Source organism: Pezoporus wallicus, unplaced genomic scaffold (assembly GCF_028554395.1).
Source record: "Pezoporus wallicus isolate ANWC-B61680 ecotype Strahan unplaced genomic scaffold, APGP_CSIRO_Pwel_v1 contig_10389, whole genome shotgun sequence".
Taxonomy (NCBI): domain Eukaryota; kingdom Metazoa; phylum Chordata; class Aves; order Psittaciformes; family Psittacidae; genus Pezoporus; species Pezoporus wallicus.
Genome location: NW_026637666.1, coordinates 501100 through 528420, shown reverse-complemented (window position 1 = coordinate 528420; position 27321 = coordinate 501100). Strand labels below are relative to the sequence as shown.

General features: G+C 41.4%; 1 protein-coding gene across 14 annotated transcripts in view; it reads right to left on the bottom strand.

The window, feature by feature from the left end:
- Positions 1–27321, bottom strand: part of BCAS3 (BCAS3 microtubule associated cell migration factor) — a 361207-nt gene that overhangs the window by 238683 nt on the left and 95203 nt on the right. For all 14 annotated transcript variants that reach the window (XM_057407125.1, XM_057407127.1, XM_057407119.1 and 11 more), the window contains 2 exons: positions 15072–15205; positions 3637–3901 (listed from right to left, as the gene is read on the bottom strand). In XM_057407125.1, coding sequence (XP_057263108.1) covers positions 3637–3901; positions 15072–15205 — 399 coding nt within the window. The remainder of the gene's footprint in view (positions 1–3636; positions 3902–15071; positions 15206–27321) is intronic.

Genomic DNA, 27321 nt, shown 5'->3' with positions numbered 1-27321 from the left:
ACATCTGCATTTTCAGAAGCATAGCTCTAACTACTCACCCATTAACCCACCCTGCCTACCTGTGAGACAGGTAAGTACCACAAACCCCATTTTAGACAAGTAAAAAGGTCACACCAGGCCGTATACTACCCTAACATTTAGCCCCACAACCAACTGATGTCGTAACAGTCTTATAATAGTAAAAGCCCATAAAAGGATCCCAACCTAACTCTGATATTACTGACAACACACTCTGGCAATCCAACGGAATGACAAAAACACAACGTCGCTGGATTAACAGGCACAACGGCCCAAACAAAATCTGTGCTAGCTATAAAAGGTGCAAAGGAACCATCTCTTTATCATCCTCTATTTAACAGTTTACTTCATTCTGCTAAAAAGAACAAAGCCGAACTATGATTCATTTGGAAATGAAATCATCCCCACCCCTACTAAGGCGTACATCGTGTGGGTAAACAGTTCCTCGGGTACTCTGAACAAAAAGTAAATAGATTGCCCTGCTACTATATACATAGCAAACAGTTTAATTTTGAAATGAGAGTTAAAAAACATGCGAGAAGAATATCACAGAGCCTGAACTCTGAAAATATTTACAAGAACAAAAGCTAATCACGAGTTAACATCAATAGGTTACAATTGCTCATCAAAAAAGAAGACAACAAGCAAGGGCTTTGCTCACAGAAGTCCGGCCTCTTGGCCTCAGGTTGCAGCAATGCTATTGTAATGTGAAAGAAATATTTGCAGAAGGATTAACAGCAGTTTTTCTTTTATAGTTTTCGGGTTTATTGAAACCTTTCCGGACTGCAAAGCACAGAAGAGGAAAACCATGATGACACCAGAATACCCTCCAGAGATAAAACCAGGTTATCACAGTCTGCTCTGAAGATCAGTCACTTGATCAACAATTTGTCCCAGTGCAATGGTGCTCTTCAGGACACGATTTTTGGGTTTATTTCCATTATAATCAAGTGCACTTAGTGGGATGACTAAGGAAACAGTTACTCTTCTTAAATAAAACTACAGAATTCAAGTAATTCTACACACTGGGAACACAGAGATTATTCTTCCTGTTACACAACAGAAAGCTGAGAGACAAAATCAGCTCCATAAAACTGACCAAGGGTCACAGAGCAAGCTAAAAGTAAAGCAAAGAATCAAACCCAGAACTGCTCTGTTATGACTACTAGCTTATGCTCCTGTCACCAGACCGCCATAACTCCTCCAAATGACAATAATTTAACTTTCTAATATGGTAAGGAGCTGTTACAATGTGAGTAAACTCATTTTAGCTCACTAATTAGAATAATCACCGCTCTCTGGCTAATCCAGCTGCCACACACGTACACAAAACCCCTCCACTGAAAGTCACTGTGAACTTCAGGGGTTTCCTTCCCAAGTTGATGATAAATGGCGTTTTGTAAGAGGCATACGCTATAGTTCAATATCCTGCCTACCTCCAGCCGGGTAACCTGAAAAATTACTGAAAGAAAAAGCACCAATAACAGTCCTAAAAGCATTACAATATTTTACCAAATGGATTCTCTAAAACTAAACTATTGCTTGGGTTGTTTTCCGAAGATTTTAAGGCAACTCCGCTAACTCCTCTGTTTAATCTCCTCAAATTTCTCACAAGAAATTTTCATATGAAGGTTTGCAAGTTACCAACCCAGCCTTTGCATGCATCCAACTTCAAGCTCTTCGACACTGTGAGAAAGTGATGAGCACAACCTGTGTGAAGTTCTTCAGAAACTGCAATTACTTTTCAGCCTTCTCATGGAGCTAATGACTTAAACAGCACTCATTTTCACGCAGTGATGACTGCACAAAGATCTTTGGGGGAAAAAAAATCTGATTTACTTATTATATCTCAAGACAGGCGTTGGAAAACTGAAACTGTAAAACTCTTGGGACACTCCCACAAATGCCTCTCCCTTTCTCTCGGTAACTCATCCATGCATGGTCTTTCTCCCACCTACAAAATCTGTCCATCACTGAGAATGCTAGAGCAAATGATATTGCTGTTTCTTCTTGGGTTGGAAGAAAGTGTCAAATCTATTCAGAACTCCAAATGTACCTAAAAGCACTGTAAAGCCAACAACTCACTGCAGTTTCCCTTGACACAAACCAGAATTGATTAGATGAAAGCTACACAAATTGATAGTTCCTTCCTTCCCCATACGTGATGTCAGCAGCTAAAGGAGATTGGATGTGCCATAGTAAACCTTTACAGCACTTCCCAGCCTGTTTCAAGCCTTACATGCTAAGCTGCTGTACAATGATGTGACAGAAGAAAGTAAAATGGTAGATACTGAAATATCTCTGAGGAGGAGGAAATTGCAGATGGCATTTTGGGTGCCTTCCAGTGGCTCCAGGCAGAAGAGCATGGCTCCAGAACAGCGCTGCAGAAAACTACATTTAGAAAAGTCCAAAGAAAGAAGAAAATAGAAAGGCTTCTTCTGGGACAAGTCTGGTTCCCTTAATAATCAACAAGTCATAGAAACGTTCCTTTGATTCAGAAATCCAACAAAGGTTCTCTCTATGGCAGTTGACTCTCTTGTCTTTGTTGTCGACTAGGACAGCACATAGTTGGGCTTTCACAAGCACTTCTAATCCTACTCATAATCAGGGAAGAGGGACTGTTCTTGGCCATTTTTAATACTCTCAGACTGGAAAAGGGTGGCTCTCCATACCAAACTGCTATTTAAACTTTCACTTCAATGGAAGCTGTGACTTAATAGAAAGGAGGGGCAAGGATGCAGCAAATCCTGAATCCAAACAATGCAGCTTCTAGGACAGACCTCATGAAAGGGAAGGGCAAAAAGAACGGCAAAGATGAAACCGATGAAGCTGGGACAATGATGATATTTGAACCTTATTTAGAGGCTCTCCTTCCTGTCCTCTGAGTCTTTCCAAAGCATATCCACCCCAGCGGTGGGATGTACAGGTCTGTGAGATTACTTCTCACATTGCTCACACACGCACACAAAAGTGGACAAAAATCTAAGCCATCAACTTCACATTGCCTAGTTTCCACATTTCTCCTCAAACAGTATTTATGGTGGATATCCAAATGGACTTCATGATCATCAAGACTGATGAGCAATGAGAACTTCAGATAACTGCTTTTGAATATAGACCAGATTAATGACCATGTGCTAGATGGAAACAAAACTTGAAACCCAAAGACCTCAAAACTTTCAGTTTAGAGTGGAAATTAACACAGCTGTGATAGCAGAGTTTACTTACGCTGCAAAACCAGAGCTATCTTTCTGAAGTTATTTATACCTTGGCTCTGCATACATTACTTATTTTTTGCACAATACCTGCAGCATCTTCTTTAATGGAACTCATTTTTTAGTGGCACAAACTACACGAGGAGACAGAACGAACCAAATAAATTCTTGCAATCTCTGGTAAAATCAACTGTTAGCAACTAACACTGAAACCTGAAGCTGGAAGACCATGAAGGTCTTTAGGCCAGCATCTCCAAAGGTATTTAGGAACCAAATCTTTTTGAGTCAGGCAGCTACACAGCAGGTACTGGAACACCTTAGAGGACATGGGTTCTAATGACTCAAGGAAATAGGTTTCTTGACCACGTAAGGGGAAGGAAAAGAGGATAAAAAAGAGATTTACCATGGAGCGGTGAACCAGAGGGGCTGCTTGAGAGGCCTGGAACAGGGCTACAACGTCCTCCTTGCTTAGATGTCAGCTCTTGCTCGATCTCTTCCAACCCTGCACTCTTCTGGAATCGGCTCATGCGATTTACCACCCGGGGTGACATGTGTGTTCGCACACAGGGCTGGCCACCATAAGGATTGATGGGAAAAACATGGGAAGTGCCCCGAAGTGTGCTGACCACAACCCAGCGGCAGTCATGGCTGAAGGAGATATCCTGTACCTAGAAAACAGGGGAGTGAAATGGGAAGGCAGTCACCAATGTACATGTATCTAACAAAGGAAACAGACAATCATGTTTTACACAGACACAAATCTTAACTGGAAATATGAATAAAAACTTCTAAGTTTAGGCAACAACTTGAATTTCTGCATATATACCGATGAACTCAGTACATATTCAGCACGTTTCAAGCTGCACTGTAATACCCAGATCCAAACTGTGTGTACTTTGCAAAATACTCTGAGATTTTTCTTTTCAACAGGCCTGAACTTCTGGAAACAAAAACCCTGCTGCAAAGCACCGCAGAAAGCCACGATTTTCAACTAGAATTTAGTTCTAAAAGGAGTTGGGAAATCGTTTCAATTACATCTTTTGTTATTTGCTCCTTTCATTTTTGGCGATTACCCAAAAAGGGAAAAGGGAAGGATAAGAAGAAGAGAGAGATCTCATCACTAGGCCTCATTTTGACAAATACTGGCACACAAAACTGTACTTTTAGTCAACAGAAATACCACGTCCTATGCAACTTAACAAACCAAACACCAATGGCCAGTACCTTCAGGAGCTGTCTGTAACGGTCTCTGATCTTGCTACTGTCAGTGTATCCCTCAGGGGAGCTACCATTCACCCTGGTATCCCTGGCCCTGTGCTATTCTTTGGATTTAGACTTCTGTCAAGAAAAAAAATGAGTAACTTTGGCCATTTCTCTCTATAAACCCACTCCACTGTACACATAATATTTATTAATCAGCTATTAAAGTTTCTTCTTACACATACAGGTGCTTATCCACCACTTGAGAAACACAAGTCTTATTTTAGCTTGAAATGGCCAGTCTTGAAGCAAATATAAAACTACAGTGAAATAGTTTTTACTGCAGTTAGTCACTGCACAGATCGCAGATACAAAGTCCAGAAGGATTTAATTCTCTTTTAAGTGTGCTTTACACAACACTTTGACAGAAAGCAAATTCTTGTTCCTGAAGGAATGCTTTAAAAGAGAGATTAAAGTTTGTTTCCAGCCCTGTACTGGCAGACAACTCAAGAAAACAAGCAGCCTGGCTTCAACTGATTTATCATAGAGAAAAAATCCTAAACCAATTCTCCTAAAAATGTTTTTAAAGGTAAAAGCTGACTAAAAAGAACCACGCATGCAAGTGGGATTTACCACGGCAAACAAACATAGAGACGAAGGATTAGCTTTCATTGTATTATTAAACAGCATAAACTAAATAAAATTCTTTCAGATTTCACTGAAGGCACCTTTACAATACAGCAGGTACTCAAACTGGAGTAAACACTGATAACATCTGGACAAATATCCCAGAAATGCACTCCAGCTATTCCAGACAAAAGCAGCAAGTATTCATCAAAGTGCAAGTTTCCAACTGAGCCCCGAAGCCTTTGAGATAAAACAAGGATTTAAGCCTTGTGACAAGATATTTGGCTGACAGACCGTCACGACACAAAATGCTTCATGGACATTACATAGATAAACTAAAAAACAGCGCTACACACCTGCTCTTTTCAACTGGGGTGACATAGCCAAATGATGTGCTAATGATACCACCAAACAACCTCCCCAAAACCTGACAGCTTTGGCACTTTCAGTGATGCTGGTATTACTGACATCAAGTCACAGCACTCCGAGCTCCCAGTTTGCCTACAAAGTGTTTCACCTTAATAGATTGCTCAAAAAGGATTAGAGACCCCACAGGGATTAACAAGAGCCAAAAAAAGGAAACCCCAAAGCGTGGAGTCAGAGAAAAACTATGGCACCAAGAGAATTTGATTTGCTGTTTAAAGAGGCTATTTCTCCTGGTCGAAATCAAACCTAAGAACTGAACACAAACTGCCAGTCTCAGTTACAACAGAAAGAGCCCCAAGATAATAAAATCATTAAGGCTGTTGCATTACAACTCCAATCCCATCCAAGGCCCTCTTTTCTAATTTCTAACAATGCAAAGAAGAGCTGTGCCTCTGGTGAGATGTGGCCCCTCTGGACACATCACTCTTCCCAAATATTTGGTATTTATTTTAGATCCAGCTTTAAATTTCCTTCCCAATTTCTAAGAGCATCTATCTGTCCCAGCCTCGAGAAAACAGCTTTTCTCCTCCTTCCTCTCTGCTCTTCTGCTCACTCAGTCTGTAACTCCAACATAGTTTTATCTGTCCTGCTCAGCTGGCTCATGCTCCTTGCACAAGTGCATCTCTAGAAGGGACTTACAAATCTCCCTGTGAACTGACCAATTTGGGCTATATTTGAAGGACAGGCTCAGGCTGCCTGTGCCTCTTCAATCTCTTCCTGCTGCCCTTCAGCTGATTTCACAGCCAAACTCTTTAAATCACTGCTTTCACTCACATCTACCACATACCCTCTCTTACCTCATGTCATTTGGTAGAGAACTTTTAGAGGATGTTTCTATGAGATGACAGAGAAAAAAAAAACCCGTATCTCACTACTGCCTAACAGGAATGTGTGTGTTTCTACACAAGCACTTGGATGTCAGTACGCATCCTTACGATTTTATGTTGTTTGAAAACACACATACAACAGCCCTGGCATAGGATGACACAAGCCAAGAAACCGGGAAACAATCCTGACAGGATGTTTTTCCCCAATGTAAACATGACACAGAAAAAAGTATTCCTGATCTTCAGGAAGAAAGCTTGGAACAACGTAATCCAAACCCCTCTCTTTAAAATACCGATCACGGACACTCGCTGCAGTTGGAGTGGGTGTCATGGTCATGACTACTGAAAATATGGCTGAAACCCCAAAGAACAAACAGACTTTTAAGACCCAGCAATAACAAGAAAAAAAGTGATGACAGATGAGTGTGAAATGAATTGGGATTTATAAGAATACTGTTATGAAACCCTAGTCGGCAGCAACAAAAAGTATTGTGGAAACCACCGTGACACATGCAGTGATGCTACCTATCTCCTACCAGTCTCAAAAATGGCCTTGTCTTAGAACCACAGAATTCTATGACATTTCTATATGGATTGGAAAGGACCTTAAGATCACCCAGTTCCAACCTGGCCTTGAACACTGGTCATTCCCAGATGAGCGATGAGCAGCAGAACCACAGAGAGTCCAAGGAGGTAATTCCGAGAGTATTTCTGATTTCATACAAGGGCATGAATCAAACCAGCACAAACCCATCTGTGCAACGTAAAGAAGTCTGCAACATTCCAGTAGCCCTGGAAGAAAGCTGTGAACCAGGCTGAAAAGAGGACGCTTGGCACAGCAGGCTGGAAATGACTTCAAAAAATCAGCTGTGTTTGTCCACGAAAAAGAATAGGTATCAATTAATCACATGAGCCTTGCTGTTCTCCTCCACGCTGTTACTGCACATTACACAGAGTTCTTGACTGCGCATTGTATAAACAAACTGCACAGTGGCCCATTAGTGGTTTTCAAGTTTATGCTAAGCGTTGCAATTTATTGCTGTCCTTTAGGTTAATGTACTATTATTTCATGTATTTATAATATATTTCTGGAGTTGTTGTTAATTATGATGTAATGTTTAGATACCAAAGATCAATCACGACCCCATAGTGTTTACAGATATATGTTAATAAACTACAAAGTACAGTAGATCTCTCACGATGCAAAGTTTACTCTATAGCTCAAGGTCACCATCAGATTTAATACTCACATCTCTATTTCAAAACTTTATCTACCCTCTTCTGTCTGGGCCAGTAAAAGGAATTATAGACCTGAGATTTTGTTTAACTTGGGAACCCTTATGATACTTCAAACTGCAATACTAAATACTTTTGTGGGAGCATCAGTGCTTTCTCCTACCTCCATTCTCATTTCATCCCCCTAGTTTGTGAGCAGTTCTGTTTCTTAAGCTTCAAGCTACATTTCTCATATCCAAAAGGCTCAGTGAAATCCCTGGATACTCAAAGCTCTCATCAGAAAGCACCAAAGGCTCTTCTGGCCCAAAGGAATGCACTTACCACAACTACAGAACTTTATAAGGGTAACAGCACACATCCTCCAGTTTGTCCATGCCTAAACCAGGTATTCTGTGACTCCCATTGCACAGGAGGTTTGTCTATATTTTATAGACTATCAGCTTCCTTCACAAATCCAAATCTTACTTGTCAAACCCAAAAGGGCTTCTGGCTGCCCAGACATGAGGTACCTCTTATATTACTGCCTGCTACGGACTCGTCTCTGTACTAATGACGAGTTTGTTGGGAAAAAAATAACCAGTACCCTTACAAAACTGTCAATCCTATTTTCAGAGTCATGGACAAGATGACTGTTGTCCCAGCAGAGACAATTCAACAATGTTCCGGATATTCCGGGAGGCTTTAGCACAGCTTGGAAAGAAATCATCCAGTACTTTGATGGAAAGGAAATAAGAGTCTGAGAAAGGTTTTCTTTACAGGTGCTAAGAAAGAAGTCTTTAAACACGCTTGTATTACACAATGAGACCTCCACCATGCAGCTTCCTTCAGCTTTGTCATTTCTCTCACCTTCACCATTTGTTTCTTCCAACCCTTTCCACCAAAGTATTCACTTCAGACCTCTGTAAAACTCCTTTTCAGTCTGCTTTCCTTCAATGACTCTGCTCTTCTGCTTCTTTTTAACTTCCACTCTCCTAATGGGCTGTGCTGTGAATGCTACGATGAAAATCCTTCAGAAATCGGAATGAAAATTTAGCTGCCATGTTCAGGGTCTGACCTGAGTGAGATATCGTTTAATACCTGGAGTCCTACCAGGACATGCCGTGCATCTTCAGCTTTACTGAACTTGTACAGATCAAACAATTGCTTCTGATATTCTGGAAACGTGGAGGAAAGCATCTGAACCAAAGGCTTCACAGCTGACAGACATTCACTTGCTTTAGAGAGGGGAGTTTATGCCATAATTCCTTCCTTATTGCCACGGCTCCTCCATATTGAAACGTGGTATAATTAGAACATATTCACAAAAGATGCTTTTAAAAAATCAAGCCTTAACCCAAAGAAAATAAAACAGAAGCGAAGCAGCATAGAGAAAACTTATTTCAAAAGCAGGGGATGAAAAAGGGCCCATCAAAGGAATGGCTGATGACACAAGTAATCACCCAGGACAGGCAGTGACCTTGTTTACCACCCCTTTTGGGACTGACTGACAGCCATATCCAGACTCTGTATTTCAGGGCTTCTAAAAGTTCATATTGTACTAACTTGCTGCACCGTGCTTCAATGTATACTACCACTTACGCTCTTAGGAAGGAGAAGGACCTTGCTGGGCTACCACGTACCTCCCCAGGCAAATCCACTCCTGACGTATGTGCATAATGCAATAGTTAGAAAACAAAGCTCACAACACTGAACCATGTGTTTCCACAGGAATTATAACACATAAATATTAAAGCACATTTTGAGCTTTCTGGTGCTCTTTTTTCCCCTAGGGTCCTTTTTCCCATTGTGGTAACTTATACCAAGTACAATTTGTACATTTTTGTGCATTTCACTGCATTCAACTAAACTTCCACAGTGAAGTGAAACGATAATAAAGCACGACTGGCACTACTGCAACACGAACTTAAGCCAGTTTCAGGCACACTATGCAACGTCACAGAGGAAACACACCATTCGAAGGACACGACTTAAGTATTTAATCATGCTCTGCAGGGGCATGGCAGAAATAAAACCCCAATATCATTAAACAACGAGAAGGAGCAGCAGGACTGAGGAGGCAAGGGTCAAAATAAATTACAGAACTGGTCTGCATCTGATTTTGTTTTGGTGGGAAAATCAAGGAAATGATGGAGTAAAAAACAGATGAAAAAATAATAAAATCATGGACTGCACAATAGGATTTATCAGAGCCACACAGGCCCAACGCTGTCTCCATGAGTCGTCAAAGCTGATTTCAGTTTTGTATAAAAACTACAGCAGAATCTGGCCATTGCGAGACACTCAGGTAGGATCCTTGAGCCAGAGTAGCTGCTTTCCTTTAATAAGTGAAATTGCAGCTGCCACTCTGTGTACAGCTCTGTCTCCTCAAGATAGTTAAGCTACTTTTAATTGCAGCAGTCTCTTATTGTCTGCTTCCATCAAAGACTGATCGACTTCCCTAAATCTATCTTTATTATGACAAGACTGTCCCCAGGTTCTTTCCAGACATAAGGAAGTCTCTCTTCCAGAGACTATTCCAGTAATTGCAACTCCATAACTATGTCAAGGATAGGAAGAAACTTCTAATAACCACAGAGGTCTCCATCACATTTGTAAACCCTTCCAGTGTTTCACTACCTGGACACAGCTCGTGACACAACCTTGAACAGTCCCTGTGAAATCACGTCACAAAACATCCATGCTTTCCCGAGGGAACTGTAAAATTGCTCGTGTTCTGCAGCAGCCCCCGTTGGAATGGTTTTATCATTCCCTCTGTTTACCTGCGCTGGCTGAACTCAGCTACAGCAGCAGTCTGAGAGTCAGAATAACAGAAGCCTGACAGCATAAAAGATGACATAGGACCCTGGCCAGCAGCCCACTGATGCTATCACTGCGTTTATTTGTTCGAGGTTGAGATAATTCTGTTTTCAGGGATTTGGTTTTTTTTCTGTTTACCATTTCAGATCAAAGAGGAAGGCTCCTCGGGTGACAGTCTAACTTCCATTGTTAAGTAAATGAGCTTCCTCAGCTCAGAACATGCTATACCTTCATTAAAAACCTTCCTCAATGCTCTTGGGTAAAAAAATGAGCGCAGTAAGTGTTGACTTACTTGCAAGAGCTGTAGGACAAGGAAATGTATCCTTAGCCAAAACGTGCCCCAAATACACATGCACAGTTTTCCCCTTTGCAGCTGAACTGTGCAAGCATGGAGAGCTTCAGTTCTCTCTCTGGTATGGTTAAATAAAACCAGCACTTGCAATGAGCCTTCACAATGTAACACAGCGCAGCAAACACACGGGTTTGTGTTCTCTTAGGTAAAAACATCCTAAAGCATAAGTGGCACTTAAAGACTAAAAGACAGTAATCCAATGTAACTGAAATAGTGACTTCTGTCCGTGTTTGCAGAAAAGTAACTTGGAATATTGTGACCTTGGGACTCGCGTCACTCGAACCAATGGAGTATCTGGGCACTTCACATCCTTTCATGGCCGTTGTCCTCACAATTCCCTTCCAAGGCAGAAGTCCACTTTTCATCACCCCATCCTCACCTGAGTCACACAAAGAAGTCAGCGGCTTTGACAGGAACTGAGTGATGTTTGCAGGCCTGACTCAATGTTTAGTCAGCACACAGGCCTCTTCCTATCCTTGCTGCTCAAAGTCAGCAAATACAACACAGATTTGCAATAACAGTACTTTAGAACCCAGTAACGCTGTTTTATGGTTCAAAGCGTGCAGGAAAAGAAAAGGATAACCATGTTATGAAGACTAGCTGTGAACAGTCAGGGACAATACCACTACTTACCCTTAACTGTGTGTCAAGGGGAATGGAAGCTTAAAATACCCACCACCTTACCAAGCACAGTACCCACATCTCTTCAGCATCATGAAGCCAGCACCAAGTGGACTGGCACGGCAGACAAGCCCTAAGAAGAAGATGACCAACAAAAGTACTTGAAAGATGGCTAGCAAATGCCTTTGGACACCACTCCAGGGTACAGTGACCATCAGCTGGTCAGGAAGTGCCTGTGACCAGACACTGAATACTGGTACAATCTGCTGTGAGCAACATTTTGGTGCAGGGAAAGCTTATCTTTGTGGAAGAATCTGTGACAGCTCCATCCCTTTTTCCATCAGGCAGAAAATTACATGTTTGGAATGCACAAAGCATTGTAATGCACAAGCATAGCTATTAGGATGGATTACCAATGCAAACACAACATTCTGTACTAAATCCATTTTCACTTTTCTTTTCTTAAAATTAAAATAGGAAGTCTCTGATTTACCCCATTCATTAATGCTATGGTTTCAGCAGCACTGCCTGGTTGGAGTGGCCAACTCATTGCAAATGCTTAGCATGAATTCTGCTTTGGCTAAGGGCAAGATCCTGACAAAAGGAGACAAAAGCCCTGGAGATGTCTGTACACCCAGGCTTTGTATTTCAGAAATGGTCAGGAAAAGGTAGAAATGGTCTTTTAGACTGAAATTTCTCAACCCCAAACCAGAATTTATCAGGAATTTAGAAAAATGAAAGATATATTCTTTAGTTTTGTCAAAGGAACCACACGGCTAAAACATCTGACTCAGGAGAAAGACATGTGGGTGACTCAGAGACACTGCTTGATTGCAGTAAATCGATCAGAAAACACCATTATTTAATGACAACACTTGCTGCTTCTTCTTTAATATACATTAAGTGTGCAACTTAATCCACTTAAGATGTGAACGACAGAGGGGACTTCCTGTCACCTCCTCTTAGGAGACAGACGTGAAAATCCAAGCTACTGCTCTGCCCTTCAAGCACTAAACACAACATAAAAGGGAGAACTGGGAATTGTGCAGCCCTGCAAGAGGGGATACCCCAGGGCTGATGCTCTAAACTGGGTGAAATTACAATTCAAACATGTAACACACGATATACCTGTCCATATCTGGAACACCAATATATATGGCTCCCAAGTTTCTGCTCCCAGAGCGAAAGTGGCACGCCATTGGATATGCATACACGCATATCCAATGTTCCTTGGAAAAACTGGTCTTACAGAGTACTCCATGTACAGTCAATTTGTGCAGCAGCACCGATCCCTAACAGGGAAATCCTGTGTCCCACAGCTCAGACACAGCCACTCAGACAAGTACAGGAAACTTTTATAGACATTACCAATGTACCAGTTCTTTGTCCATGAACTAAATGGCCTTATAACACCAGAACACGCTAATGGATCACAAGGGAAGAAAAGAAAAATCACGCATGGGACATGAGGATATTTTGGGAAGTGTGTGGCAAAGCCCCATTGGCCAGAATCTCACGTACAAAAGCAGATGATTTCAGTATGGACATTAAAATACCACATATAACAAGGGCATCATGAGGATGTTGAAACAATTTATAACGGGGTCTAGCTAAACAATTTTTGACATTGATAATCACTCATGTCCATCAACACAAATTAGAACTTTTTATAGCTCCAGTACAGAAGGTGACCTTTAAGACCATTGGCCTTGATTCACAGTTAGCTTTAAACCAAGGAGGGGGAAACAGAAGTCTGGTTGCAAATGTGCAAATACTGTTCCAACCAAGACAGGAGGTACAGAGGCTCCTGGTGTGTGCCTCAGAATGTCTTCACAGGGAATTTAAACTGAATAGTCTCCAAAATTCTTGTCTAATGCTACTCATACATGAAACTTATAGAACAGAAGAGCAGCACCACATCCTCCCCTTCTCACTAAACAACTACAGGCACTGTTATTCCAAAAGAAAAAGTAAACCCAGTCATATTATATAAAGATTTTAAATCACAGATGTGAATTGAGCATCACAGGTACCAACGCAACCTTGTTGCTGGATACTTCAATTATCAGGAGAGTTGTGAAATCCATCAATGTGCCTCAGACTGGTTACAATTTTCCCTACTTTATACTGCCCCAAAAGCTACACTGTTCCCACCCCAAATGAAAGCTATGTGGCAAACTGGGAAAAAACTTTACTATGTTGATTCTGAGGATTTTAATGCAATGCTTTCCCAGAGATGCTAATATTATATCCCCCCAAAAACATGTGTCAAGAAAGGTTTATTCTTTAAGCCATGTTATGGGTGGTTTGCAATGTATGCCTTAAAAACAAATTTATCAGCTGCAGAAACCAGAAGAACTTCTTTGTTCCTAGTGACTGGAGTCCTATGCTTTGGGTTTCAACACTGCTTACAGGATATTTCCCACTTTTTGTATGAAAGTAGAACAAAAATAACTCTAACACATTAAACACATCATAGTACATGCTCAAATGACAAAGTATATGTATACACACAGATCCCAATGACCTTTATATTATTGATAAAAATTACTTACCAGTACTGTATCCCATATGGACAGTTTTTCCTTATTTCCTCTCACTTTCCACACTCATTATTCCTTCCTATAATAAACCACTGCCTATAATAGTAATTACACTGTTCCAGAGTAGTAGCAGCAAAGCTTCAGAGTATTTAAACTACCAGTAGTTTAAATTCACACAGAATGAAACATCCTCAACCACTACTACATTATAAATAAAGTTTTCAGATTGTACTTGTTACAAAGGTAAGGCAAAAGCCATAAGGGAAACTGCACAACTCATAGGAAAAAAAAACCATAGCTTGAAGGAACTACAGTCACTGTACCACAATAATCCAAGCTTCCAGTGTTGGGGTCATAACCACAGTGCCTGAGGCTTCTCCCTGTCACACTAGTTTAAATGTGCCAGCCTGTCACAAGTCTGTGCTTTCAGTGTGTAATTGCATCAGCAAGTGCAATACTCATTTCTTCCCCTGTGGTGACATTGTTATTTATGCATTTAAAACAGGTTCTCCAACAGTTACTCGCTGCAAAGGTGAGGCTCTCCTGATGCCTAGGAGCATTGCAGTGAAGGCTTCAAGCACAACACGCTGCACTGCTTTTACCATGCTGACGCTCAGCAAATGTCATCTCTCTCTTTTATCCACTTTACCAGTAAGCCAGGTTACTGAGCGTTATTTAAAACACCATTTCAGACTTTTTCACCCTCTGCCAATAGCCTGATTGAGTCTTCCACCTTTAAGAGTGGGATTTCTAAACTGGAAAGGTAAGTACGCACCACTGCAGCTTCCAGTGGGTTCACCCACTGGGCTGAAGTGTAGACAGAAGTTAATCACGGTCTTTTGATTAACTCTTCCTTTCAACTCTCTAAGTGTCCATCTTTGGTTTTACCACCAAAGTCAAGCAAACCCTGACAGTTGCTTCACGGGCACCAGACAAATGTTTAACATGTTACATGAGAAAAGGTTAAGTACAAACACGGCTAATAATCTGGGCTCTTTGCAGCTAGTGTCATATCTGAATAAATCTGACAGCACCTCATTGTAAAGGGCAAGAATTTATTATTGTCCAGGTTAAACGCTGTGCTTTTATCCTTTCTGTGGCTACAACGTAAGAAAGGCTCTTTGTGTGCTGAAACAAACATTAAAGTGCCAACATACACGAAATGTATAAGGTGTCTGGGGATTATTCTTCAGCAAATAGTTTAACTTACTTTGGCTTCAGTCTCTCCCCTGTGAAGTGTATACAAATGATGGACGGCACTTTGTGATGATGACCAAGGATGTGTCAGTATTTGAAAAACATGGAAATCATGGCCTAATGTGTCAGTAGTGACCAGCAACATCCCTGGGTAAAACAAAAAGAAAAGAAAAAAGAAACACAAAAGCATAAGAGATTAATCACTGCAAAAGAAGAGGCTTAAGAATGTCTATCTAAAAAGGCGAGCGTGGCTTACGCTTTGTCTCCTGGAAACGACAGAAAACAGTTGCAGGATATTACCGAATTGAAAGGGATTCACTTCATAAAAATGAATCAGAACTTCAACCAAACTCATGTTAACACTATTACTATGAACACATCACAATGCAGATTTATGAAAGCCAACTGAAAAATCAAGGAATATCCTAAGTGAAGCTGAGAACTTGTGTGACCAATATGAAGCACTGAAGTGATGAATGTTAGAGCGAAACCCCAAAATGCTCTTCACTGAGAAAGAGCCAGTATAAAAAAGATTGATGTTTCCACAGTATTAATTTTTGGAAGAAGAGACATTATCGAAACTGAGCCAAAACAATCCAGACCAAAAACAAGCCTGAAGAAACATCTTCCTTATAAATGCATGTGAAAGAAACTGTCTGATTTATTGCTTGAAAGGCAGCAAATCAGAGCTGAGAGCTTGCAGTGAAATATTAAATTAGGTACTAACTTCATTGAAACCAGGTCACTGATGGATGTACTGAAATGATTATATTAGATCAGCAGAATCACAGTAACTTATATATGCTATTTACTTTTTTCTTCCACTATGTGTCACTCCATAACCCAGTTTTTAAACATTTACAAACATATCTGAAGTGAATTTACTGTAAGTTTTTATATAAAAAATAAGGGGTTTTGTACATCAAGGAAAGTATGGATCATGGCAGAACTTAGGACCATAATAAATGAACATGAGATTTATTTTTCTGGATAAAAACGCCCACATGACCATGCTTAGTAATGAAATTAAAGAATTTATCATCCAAAGTTGTCCTCCGACATTAATGTCAAGTACAAAGTGGCTTTAGCAGTTTAACAGTTACATCGAAGTGCCTTCTAAATAATTGCCAAGGTACCCTCTGTTAAAGAAAACCAGGAATTTCCACACATAAATCACAATTGAACCCTTTTATCCTGCAGGAGGAGAACTCAGTTCTCTGTGTTTTCCAGGACACCTATTCCAAAGGATAAATGATTATGTTCTATCTGCCATAAGAGACTGTTCGCTTTCCCAGTTTATTTACACATGGCTCCACAATTCATCTTTTCCTCTTGTGCTCACTGCTAAGCAAACATGCATGGTACAGGTCTGGGAGCTCTCGCCCGTTACCACTGAAGTCCTGGCATGTGCCACTGTAGAGATCTGGAAACCAATCCCTGCGTGCACTGAGCAGCAGGGAAACACTCTCTTAATGAAGATTAACTCTTCCACCGAATCACCGTAACAGCATCACTACATCAGCATCCTCAGTGTTCTCCCTCCTGGAATCCCCCTTCCCTCAAGCCCAAATAGAAGGATTTCAGCAGCCACAGCCTTGAATTTCTGGGGCCCAACATCACTCCCCCGCTCCTCCTCTGAAGCTGAAGAAGATTTGTGAACACAGGCCTCAGCTCATGGGAGGCAAAGCACAGCCCTGAAGCCTCTGGATACGATAACACTGCAGCACTGCAGACATCATGGGAGCACAAACAGGCAATTGCCTCAGTTTCTCTTGACCATGCCCCTCCTGAAATAAGGATCTCGGGAAGGTAAGCAAATACTTTCGAGACTGAGGCCCACCAGCAGCAAGGCACAAAACTGAAAAGAAACCCTAACTGCATTTAGAGACAAAACTGCTACAGGTTTCCTTCTCAGCTTGACCACTGATGCTGGTAGGGCTTGGCCAGAGCGCGAGGCCACCCACACTGCACACATCCATTTCCTCGGAATCACACAAATGCAGAATCTTAAATCTGACCTCAGCAAGATTCCCTCCAGTAGACATGCTTTTACAGTTACAGGCTGTTACTCGGATCCTGAGTGTTAGAAATGAAAGAGAGTTTGTTATGGAGCTAAGAAATCCATGAGTGCATTTGGGTATTATGTTTGGGCGGTAAGGCATGTGAGTTGAGGTTGGTCGGGATGTTAATGTTGGCTTAACTGGCAATTTCCTTGATTTGTAGTGACTGTGTTGATAGGAAATACAGCTAAAGTTGCTCAAGTGCAAGTCAGCCAAGTCTTTAGTGTGGGATTATGCACACAATTTGCATTAATTCTGTTCTGCAGCATCACAAAATAGACTTCCCTTCTAGTGAAGTGTGCCGTCCTCAATAATATATAGCATTTCCAGTGGAGAAAGCTGGAAGCAAATAGGGGTTTGTGTGCTAGCATTAGGCTGCCACTATCGGAGCGAGGATATTCCAAATGATTCTAATTCAACACAGTGAGAATTTATTTTCCACATTCCCATGTTTGCCTCCCTTCACGCATTAGATAGCTTTATATAGAAGCTGAGCGTGCTTCTGGTCCGTTCGAGCTCTCTCTTATTCCAGATGGAAAGGACCTTGGAGAAGGGGAAGCTGGAAGAGATGAACACATAAAGCTCCTCTCAACAGTAAGCAGACGGCCACAGAAAACCAGGGTTTTTTTTCTTTCCCCCCCCCCCCCCCCCCCCCAAAGTGCTAGAAGTCTCTTATAAATACATACACAGAGCTGAGTGCACCCAGAGATCTGAGCGCAGCGTATCCCATCACATGGCACGGTGCGATGAAGATCGTAAAAAAAACCCTTGAAAAGAGCCAAAAACCTGCCTGGAAGCTGGAACCAGAAAGCTATGTGATAATCCCGAGCCAGTGAAAACACAGGAATTACCACGCTGTGTTGTCCGTCAAATCCATCGGCTGTTTAGCTAACCAGGATCTCGTTTCCAATACTGGCTGGAAACGTAGGTGGCTGCGGACGGTGCAGCAAACCCCACGGTACGCGGGCGGCAGAGAATTCCACCCTTCTCCTCACAAAGATCTTTCCCCAAACCTGTGATCTCAGTCGGAGCAGGGCACTGGCAGGCAGCTCGCTTTGGGACCACACACTCCAACATACACAAACCCAGACAGTGTACGGTGTTAGCTGTTTGTTCTTTTGATGGTACACGCCATACCTGAACAAATGAAGATGTGAAATGCTCTTGTCTATTGGCAGGTCTGATGGGTTCCATATGATTTACATAGGTTTTCGTCTGGTTTTGCTAACTTGAAGGGGTGTAGAGGTGAAAGATAATACATTTGCGGGTGGAAGGGAATTGGCTTAAAAAGAGAAAGCTGGGAGCTATCTGATTTGGCAGTTTTGCATGCCTAATCTAAACTCCTGCTGTCTGTCACTGCTTGGAATCAATGCATTTTATTAGATGAAAACCGAGGGAAAACAGGCCCTTCCTTCTGTTAGTGACTGTATTTCAGTAAGGTAAAGTAGGGCCTTTCATACTCCTGCTTGCATGTGAAATACAAATACATCCTCACAGAACCTGGGTCAACACAGCGGTCCCATGCACAATACCACAGATGGGAAAGAGCGTGTATTTCTAAACCAGGACTTTGAAGTATCTCACTTCCGCTATTGGACCAATAAATCACTACTGGTTTAGAACGTTTGACTTGCGTCTGGGGGTGGGATTTTCCAGCTCTCGTGACTTCGCACTGAAGAATCACAGCTTTCAATTACAACAGCCCAGCCATTTTGCTCCTTTCTCCACCTCCCTACAACAAAAGGAGCAGCCCCCCCAATAGAAACACCAAATCCCAGCAGAGAAACATGAACTTGAGCCTTGGTCCTCACCTCACTTTCACTTTCAAATGCAGGAAACTTCAACTCAACCCTCTAAAAGACCTTGTGACAGTTTCCCCCCAAACCTGTTTAGACGGAAATATGGGTTAAAGCTGTCATAGGTTCAGTCCAAAATGTTTTCTCTTACGATGTACTTGATGTATGAATAATCATAGATGAAAAGTGAATAATTCTCGAGGATTTCCTGCTTATTTTTCAAACTGGCATTAATCCCTGTTTCACAGATAACATCTGAAATCAATTGAGCGTCTTGCATACACAGAACCAGTGGAAATTTATGTGTAAAGCAGATATTACTTAATAGGTATCTCACTGCAACAATTCTGATTCTGCTTATCCCTAATGTGAGGGGCGCAGCTAGGTTAAACTAATGACTGGGTTACTGTGTGGTTTCTCAGATCCACTGAGATGATTAAAATCCAGTTTAAAAGGCACAGATACCCTAGATGGAAAAAAACCCCACAACTGCCTAAGCTTTGTTTTACCTGAGAGATACAGCTGCCCTTATTTACAGCTTCCCGCTTTTCGTGCATTCTGTTGGGGAAACAATAAGCCTCTTTTCAGGATAGAAACGTTAAAAACGACAGAGAATATATGCATAAAAGGAAAAACTAGTACAGATGTAGACTGTGGGTTAAGAGCTATTTATGCAGTATCAGAAGACTAAACCAGACTCTGGCCTGGCCATAAACTAAGCCCACGCCCTAAATGAGGTGCCAAGCCACAAAAAGCATTTGCGTCAACTGGGAATACAAGGAAAAGAAGGACTTCTAATTATAGGGCCTGGAAGCGGAAGCCCAGAGTGATTAGGAGTTTAGGCGCTGCTGTATGTTTATCTGGGAGCTTCCTCTCGCTCTCTCTCAGCCCGGGTTTGATAGATGAGGGTTGGCCTAAAGGGTGGGATTGAAGTTGCTGATGGTACACAGAGTTCTCCGCAATCCGAAGGAGACGAAGGCTGAATACTAAGGCTTCTGTGGCCTTGTAGGAACATAACTCTTTTCAACTAGGCGTCAGCTGGTTAGCCCAAACGGCAAAATTAGAGAGCAGCAAATCTCGGCTGGGGACTTGCTATAAAATCTAGGAAACCTGAGTAGCCTGAGCATCTCCACCACATCCTATTTATAACACCTATCTAATTGCACAGTTGTTTATTATATGCATACAAATGAGGTACTTGCAATTTCACCTTGGGTTTAAGTTGCATGAGTAACTTCACTTTAACTAATGCCAGCTTGCAGAGGAACAGAAGGGTTTTTCCGCCTTCCAAAACAATGTCATTCTGTAATTACACACTGAAGAGCTCAACATGTTCAAGCTGTGTTGGATTTGTTTTAAAAACACCAAGGGCACAAATGTTAGGAAAGCAGGCATGCATCTGCGTGGAGGAAACATATTCACGGATATACTTAATGTAGGAATGCAACTCTTAGATCTCCATGCACGCACAGCCATATAGAGACCTGCAGAGCCACTGCACAACCACGCCATTTCCACGAGCAGCGATGAAAAACTATGAACAACTCCTCAGGTCTTACTTTTTCGATATGAGCACAGATGCCATGCAACATTAATATTATGGTTTACAGGTTTTCAAAGTACAGGATCAGAGAGCTCAGCGGAACCACACTGACTTACAGTCGCTCCTGATTCGGTCCATGCACAGGTCCTCGGCTTTCCTACCTTCTGCACGCTAACTGTATAGATCTCTATCCCACTGCAGCCCTCTTGCAAAAGCAGTTGCATACGTATCTCGTTAAGATGTGACAAAGTTTATATGGCTCACGGTTTTATGAAACATATGACCTGACCTATGAACAGTAGCTTTATTTATATTCACTAAATTCTTCTCTGAGTCTGATGCTAGTCAAAATACAGCCAAATATTAGTGCTACTAAGCCCATGCATGCTTCCAAGTGTAAGACATGCGCTAGAGATACAAAATTTGGTCTCAAAAAGAAATGACTAGATTAAAAAATGTGATTTTAACAATGACATTTCAATCAAAATCAATACAAGCACATGAAGATATCATATATATATATATATATAAAACACACCTAGCAAGTCAAAAGAAAGAGAAGACAAAAATTATCTTGTGAGTAAATAATTACCTACAACTGAATTCCTGGTTAGGACAATTATGTATTCAATTTGAATATATGAAGCTTGTGGTGGATGTACGGAAACTGTCAGCCATTTGCCAAGCCCAACAGACAGCTCAATGGTATGCTTTATATACCAAAACCTATTCACCAGTTTCAAACCCTAACCGGCTGCAGCTGATTGCCCAAAACATACTACAACTTTATCAGGATGAGTTCCTCCCTCTCAAAACTAAAGAACACACACTGGGGGCAATGATCAAATGAGAGCAAAAGATCAAAGGGAACAGACTCCCTTTTACTCTGGCCTTGCTTGTAGTTCCTCCAAAAGGGACACAAATCCACAGCCACCACCATTCCGTTAGTGTTTGATGTATGGGGCTCAGTTAGTTGCAGAGATGGCAGTAAACATTTTTCCTGCTGAAACATATTGTTGTGTTTTTCTCCTTTCATTGGAATAACGATAAAGTAAATGTTAGAGAGAAAGAGGGCAAAATCCTGACCTCCCTGAAGTCCACAGAGCTCTTGCCACTAACTGCAAGACAGGAAATAGTTTTACCCTTTCCATACAGTTGTTCATCTTTAACACCCCATTAGCAATGCCTGCTGTGCTAAATGGCTGGTTTGCTAATAACTTTAATCTGTTTTAGAATTCATAATGAATCTATCACTCATATGAATCTACCATTCATATCAGACTATATTCAGCAATAGTGATACCCAAACAAATTACAAGTGAGCCCACAGGTCTCTTCAGTATGGTCAGCATTGTGCTAACACTCACCTTAATTTACCTGCAAACTTGGCAGATTTTAACAAAATGGAAAACTTCTATAAAAAGGTGAGTAAAATTTCTATTAAGAGATGATCATAAAAAGGGGACTAAAGAACCATGCTACAATAAACTGACATTTTCTCCGGGAGCGTATAAAGCCACCATGCATAACGTTAGATTAGGACATTTGTACATTTTTGATGTTTAAAGAAACTAAGCCTCTCCTATTTCCATTCTCTCATTAGGAGAAATTACCTCCTAATCAGATAAAGACATAATTTGTTTGTAGTCATTCAAAGCACACCTGTTGACAAGATTTTCTCCTCTCTATAAGGTCTTTTCGTTTGTACTTTTGCTGCTAGGAAATTCCACTGACACTTCTCCTTCACAAGCAAACCATAAAGCAATGCTAGCAAGCGACAGATCTTGACTTATTTCTCACCTTCTGGCCCATCATATGCGATAAAGAGACACAATCTTTGTAACTGCAGTTCATCAAACACGACGCTATTAACTTTGGTTTTAATACGTCCGTCTTCAAAGGCAATAATTCAGGTTGAGAAAACCTCCAGCTACACAGACAAAACCCAAGGAATTATTCTGTCATTAATTACAGCTTTGCCCCTAGAGGACACATCCAGAAAGGTGATGTTCCAGAATGAGATTAATTTATGGATCCATTCCAATTTGAGATATTCTATGATTCTATTCATCCTGCAAAATAGTTGCAGTCGGTATAAAAGTCCAAGCACAGCCACGGTGCTCTTTGGAACCATATCACTACTGCAATAAATTACCTTCTACAGCTATAAAAGATCTCTCCAAAACTTAAACCCATCTACATGTTTAATAAGAGACTGTACACCTCAGGTAGGAAAACCAGAAAGAAAACCATTCCTGTGAGTCTGCGAGGCGCTATCAGTGCTTCCCAACGAGCATATAAGGTATTTTTCTGCCTACTTGCTCTGATCAATGGGAAAGACTTCTGCAGAGACATTCCAATTTAAACCTCTTTAACTATTAACTCAAGGCCACCGTCACATTTCAATATAGAACATTTAAATAATCAGAGGAATTTCAGGTCTGTTAAAGGTGCAGTCAGGCATCCAAAGGGGTATACGGTGTCATCTGGTTTACTGCTGCTCCAACATTCATCTCCTCAGTATTAATGGGGGGAAATTCTCCTTTGTAGCCAAGGAAGCATAATTATTTTAAATTTGAGCTGGGTTGCACTTCCCAGCTCTCAGCTGCTAACCTGGCAGCAGCAACACTCCTAGAGAGCACATCATTTAACACATTGCAAAGCAGAACACATTTATAAACCAGCAGCTTTTAGCTCTCTACGACCTGACTGTTGCATGTGAAAAGTTTCTTTCTCTGACATTAAAATTACTGTAATTAAACAGCAACAAAATCAAAGTACAAACATGAACTGAATTTGACAGGTCATGTACTGGTTTCAGCAATGGATTAAGAATCAGGGATCCTATGTAATATTCTTCTCTGGTGCTGAGTTACTGCATAACCTTGAGTGAGTGACAGCTGCAGGTTTCCTATTAGCTTTCAAGCCCTGAAGTTAAAAGTTTGAAGTTCTTACAGTTCATTTTCAACATACCCTGCTTTTAACCTGCCCTCATCTTATAAACTGGACTGAAGTTGTCCCGCACCCTGGAGTTCTGCTCTTTGTTTTCTACCCTATTTGCACACTTCTATCCCCTCTCCCTTGCACTGCTGGAATTATGCCACCATTCACTCAGTCAACTGCCACAGCTTGAAAGGTCTCCCTCTTCTTGTTCACTAAGAACTCCTTTCTTCCACTCTAAACCTATTTCCTTGGAATCTTTCTTACCACCTTGCCCTCAGCTCCATAAGGATCAAGTCTTACATCCTGTATCTTTCCTGCCTTATGTAGAAGCTATCTTGGTCCAATAATGCATCCCATTCTGAACAGCAAGGTAGCTGCATGAATTTACACTTCTCTACACGATATATGTAAGTTAATACATATTAATTATATATATAAGAATATACCTTTTCCATCCCACCAATTTAAAGGCTGGTGCTACTGCCAAATGGAACGTGTACTTAGCTACAGCAACGTGCGACTTAACTGCCATATATTCAGTCTGGTTTTAAGGACTTGTACTCAAAAATACTGCCTCAATTGCTCCCTCTAAAACGGTAAGAACCCACTGCAGAATCCTGTAGCTGGCAAACACCTCTATGTCTACATTTAAGACGTGTAGAGAAAAGCTTTTATTGAAAGAGTCCCAAGAGAGGACCACCACTAAGCTTTTGTAACAGAATGTCCTTTTCAGAGGCTGTGAAGCTGGTTACTGGCCTTAACAAACTGGCAACTGAAGCACAACCTCTAAAAAAATTCCTATACAGGAGAACTCTCATCTTTCCTGGCTACCCACAGCCACCCACTGGAGTTCGGTACATATAGTTCTTGGCAAAGAAAACTTCCCTCCCCAGCCTGAGAAACGGGGCACAAACCTCACGCTAACAGCAATGAATGAGATTTAAACACACTTCAAATAGATGTGCAAGCTCTTACTCTTAGCCCGATTCCCAAGACAAACACGAGTAATAGACTCATTTGTATGGAGGCTCCCAGTAACAAGGAGTAAGAGCAAAGAAATGACAGCAAAGCTCTGCTGCCCATCAGCAGTGTCCTACACTACAGCCAAATTCCAACCGAGCTCGTCCCAGCTCAACAGGGAGGTCCTGCCATCCTGCCATAATTCACTGGCTTGTGCTGTCACAGTTACTGTGCAGCTATGACTTTTTGGAGGAATTCATGCCAAAGGCTGTGCCAAATGCACCACAGAAAGAAGGCACATGCATCTGAAGGGCAGCCTGCCACAACCACGGTGCCCATGGTGCCTGGACTGCCTCCTCGGAACGCCTTGGCAGGAGAGATGTTAGGAACCCCATTTGGAGAAGAGGAGGCTGTGACCATTTTGGATTGTGCACTGCCAATTGCCACAGGTGAAAAAAAGGAATTAAGACTTAAGTACAATTTCCTGTTCTGCTTGCCTGCCTGTTCTGCAGCTCAGCCTGATGTCCAGAGTTACTCACTACATTGGTCTGCATAACTTGAGGCTTCTATAGAAGGCAGAGCTACAGAGGAAGAGCAGCACTGCAGCTCACATTGAAGATGGATAAAACCGTAACAGATGTCCTCCAAATCATACTCGATATCTGAATATCAAGTCTCTCAGAACTGGTGGATGTGTCTGAAACTTAGGGCTAATATCTCTACACTTTATCTATAAACTGTGAAAATGAGGTATATACCTGTTTTCACATGCTGCTTAATCACACATACGCATCCTTAGGACCTTGTGATCCAAAAGCATTACAGTAATCAGTATAAAGCTTACAAAGTACCCTTCTGTGTGAAGGTTTAAAACAACAGGTAAGTATGTTAGTCCTGTGAAGGTCTGATTTATACAGTTTATCCCCAGCAAGGGGACAGCCTGGTTCTGCTTCTCAGGATAAGCCAGAAATTATTCTTTCCTTGTGTAAGACTACCCCAACTCAGCAGCACAGACGAATACATAAAATCAAAGGAAATAAAGCTGTGCAATTAGTCGCCACAGCGGACAGCCAGCATCCCTCTGCGTGTTCGTAAGGAATGGTGCCAGCCTGAAGAACACAAATTAACTGTCTCAGATCTCTACAAGGGCTGAGAAGCGCCTCAGAAGCCTGGCAGAAACACAACATTCTGCCTGCAAAAACCCTACCCGAGTTCAACTGCAGGCGGGGGATTTCTCTCCAGACCCCGAGGTTATTCACCCTCACACCCACTCACAGAACTGCTGCGTGAATCCGGCAGCCAGAGCGCACGGAGAGTTCTCAGCTTTAGAAAGCACATTCTCCTCTTGCCTCACCACCACTGACTCCACCGCAACCCTGACTGAGACAACTTATGCCACTGAAACACACGTTAACTGCAGCAGGCAACACATGGCATTTCCACTGTGTGAAATACGAGCAGGCTGTGACTTTCCTTCTGTCTGATAAGGAGTATTGTTAAAAAACGGGAGAAAAAAGCATCCAGTGTTGCCTGGCAGGGAAGGCAGCACATACCCATAGAGCACACTCCTGCAGCCCTCTTTGCTTGTGGGACTGCTGTTAAAACTGTGATCCCACAATGTGCGTGTCAGGCAGAGCAAGTGACAGAAAACATACCTTCCTCTGCGAGCTAGAGAGGATCTGGCCTTCCTCCTCTCTGCAGGGAGAGGAGAGAGAAACTTACTGACCCATGCACTAGATAAATGAACAGACTATCCATTAACTAGCGAATTGCACAGAATGGAATTATGTTAGAGACAATAAAATGAATATGACTTTAAAGTGTTCATTAAAACTGTCACCAGCCATCTAAAATGTAACCTATAAACCACAGCTATCATCCATATAGCATAGAGAAAGCTTGCCAAAAAACACAATTAACAGGCACAGTGTTCAACAACTTTTACACACTGTAAAGTCTGGTTTTAATTGGAATACCTACAACTGATTATGAAATCTCCTAGACATGAACAGAAAACAGACCAGCTGGGTTTGGTCACACATTTGTTAGCTAAAAACATCTAGGTCTCTGTGACAAAAAATCTCCTTAACTAGAAAGCACTTTCCTAGGCAACAAACAGAAGCTTTATAATCACAAAATACATTATTTCCACCTAAAAACTTGACTGTATCAATACCGCCAGTATTTTTACTGGAACGAAAATATTAAATGTGGAGTAAAAAGTGATTTATTAGTTACATCTTGATGCACTATTTAACTTCCTTTTCTATTTCAGCATCTCTAGGAAAAGTCAAGCTTTGCTGAAATGTGTGAAACACACATTTATTTGTTGTGTCACATCTAACCCAATAAATAAATAAAGTTAACCTACAAAAGAATATTTCTATCAATCCTCAAAAATCCCAGTTTTATGACCCTAAACCATACCAAATAAACTGAACGCCTGCGTCAGCTACAACACGGACTCCAAATACTGAGAAATTCCTTTTTCAGCTAATCTTCCCCAAAGTTCTGTCTCGCATCAGCCCTTTCTGTAGACAAAAGATACAACTGTAGCCAAGAGACAGTTTTGCCTAAAAAAAGAAATGAATATAAGGGTACAGACAGACCTCAGAACCAGGGGGTTTGGTTATTGCCAGGCCTGGTGATAACACTGGCTAAAGCAAGATGAGCAGCTGGTCTAGACTGAAAACCTGAACCAATTGTTTCCTGTCACCTTTAACAGCCCAGCATCACTCAGTCTCAGAATTAGGAGGAAGGTGGAAAGAAATTCTGGAACTTCTATTGCTGTGTAGTCTGTATCAAACCCCTGATCTGTGTAACTGCCAAAATCCAAATAATTTACTTTTTACCTTCTTTGAAATACTAGTGAGAAATGGTTACATAGTACAAATACATGCATTCCACATGCAAATAGAAAGTTAACATTCAAAAATTGATGCTTTTAGCTTCATTTTATAG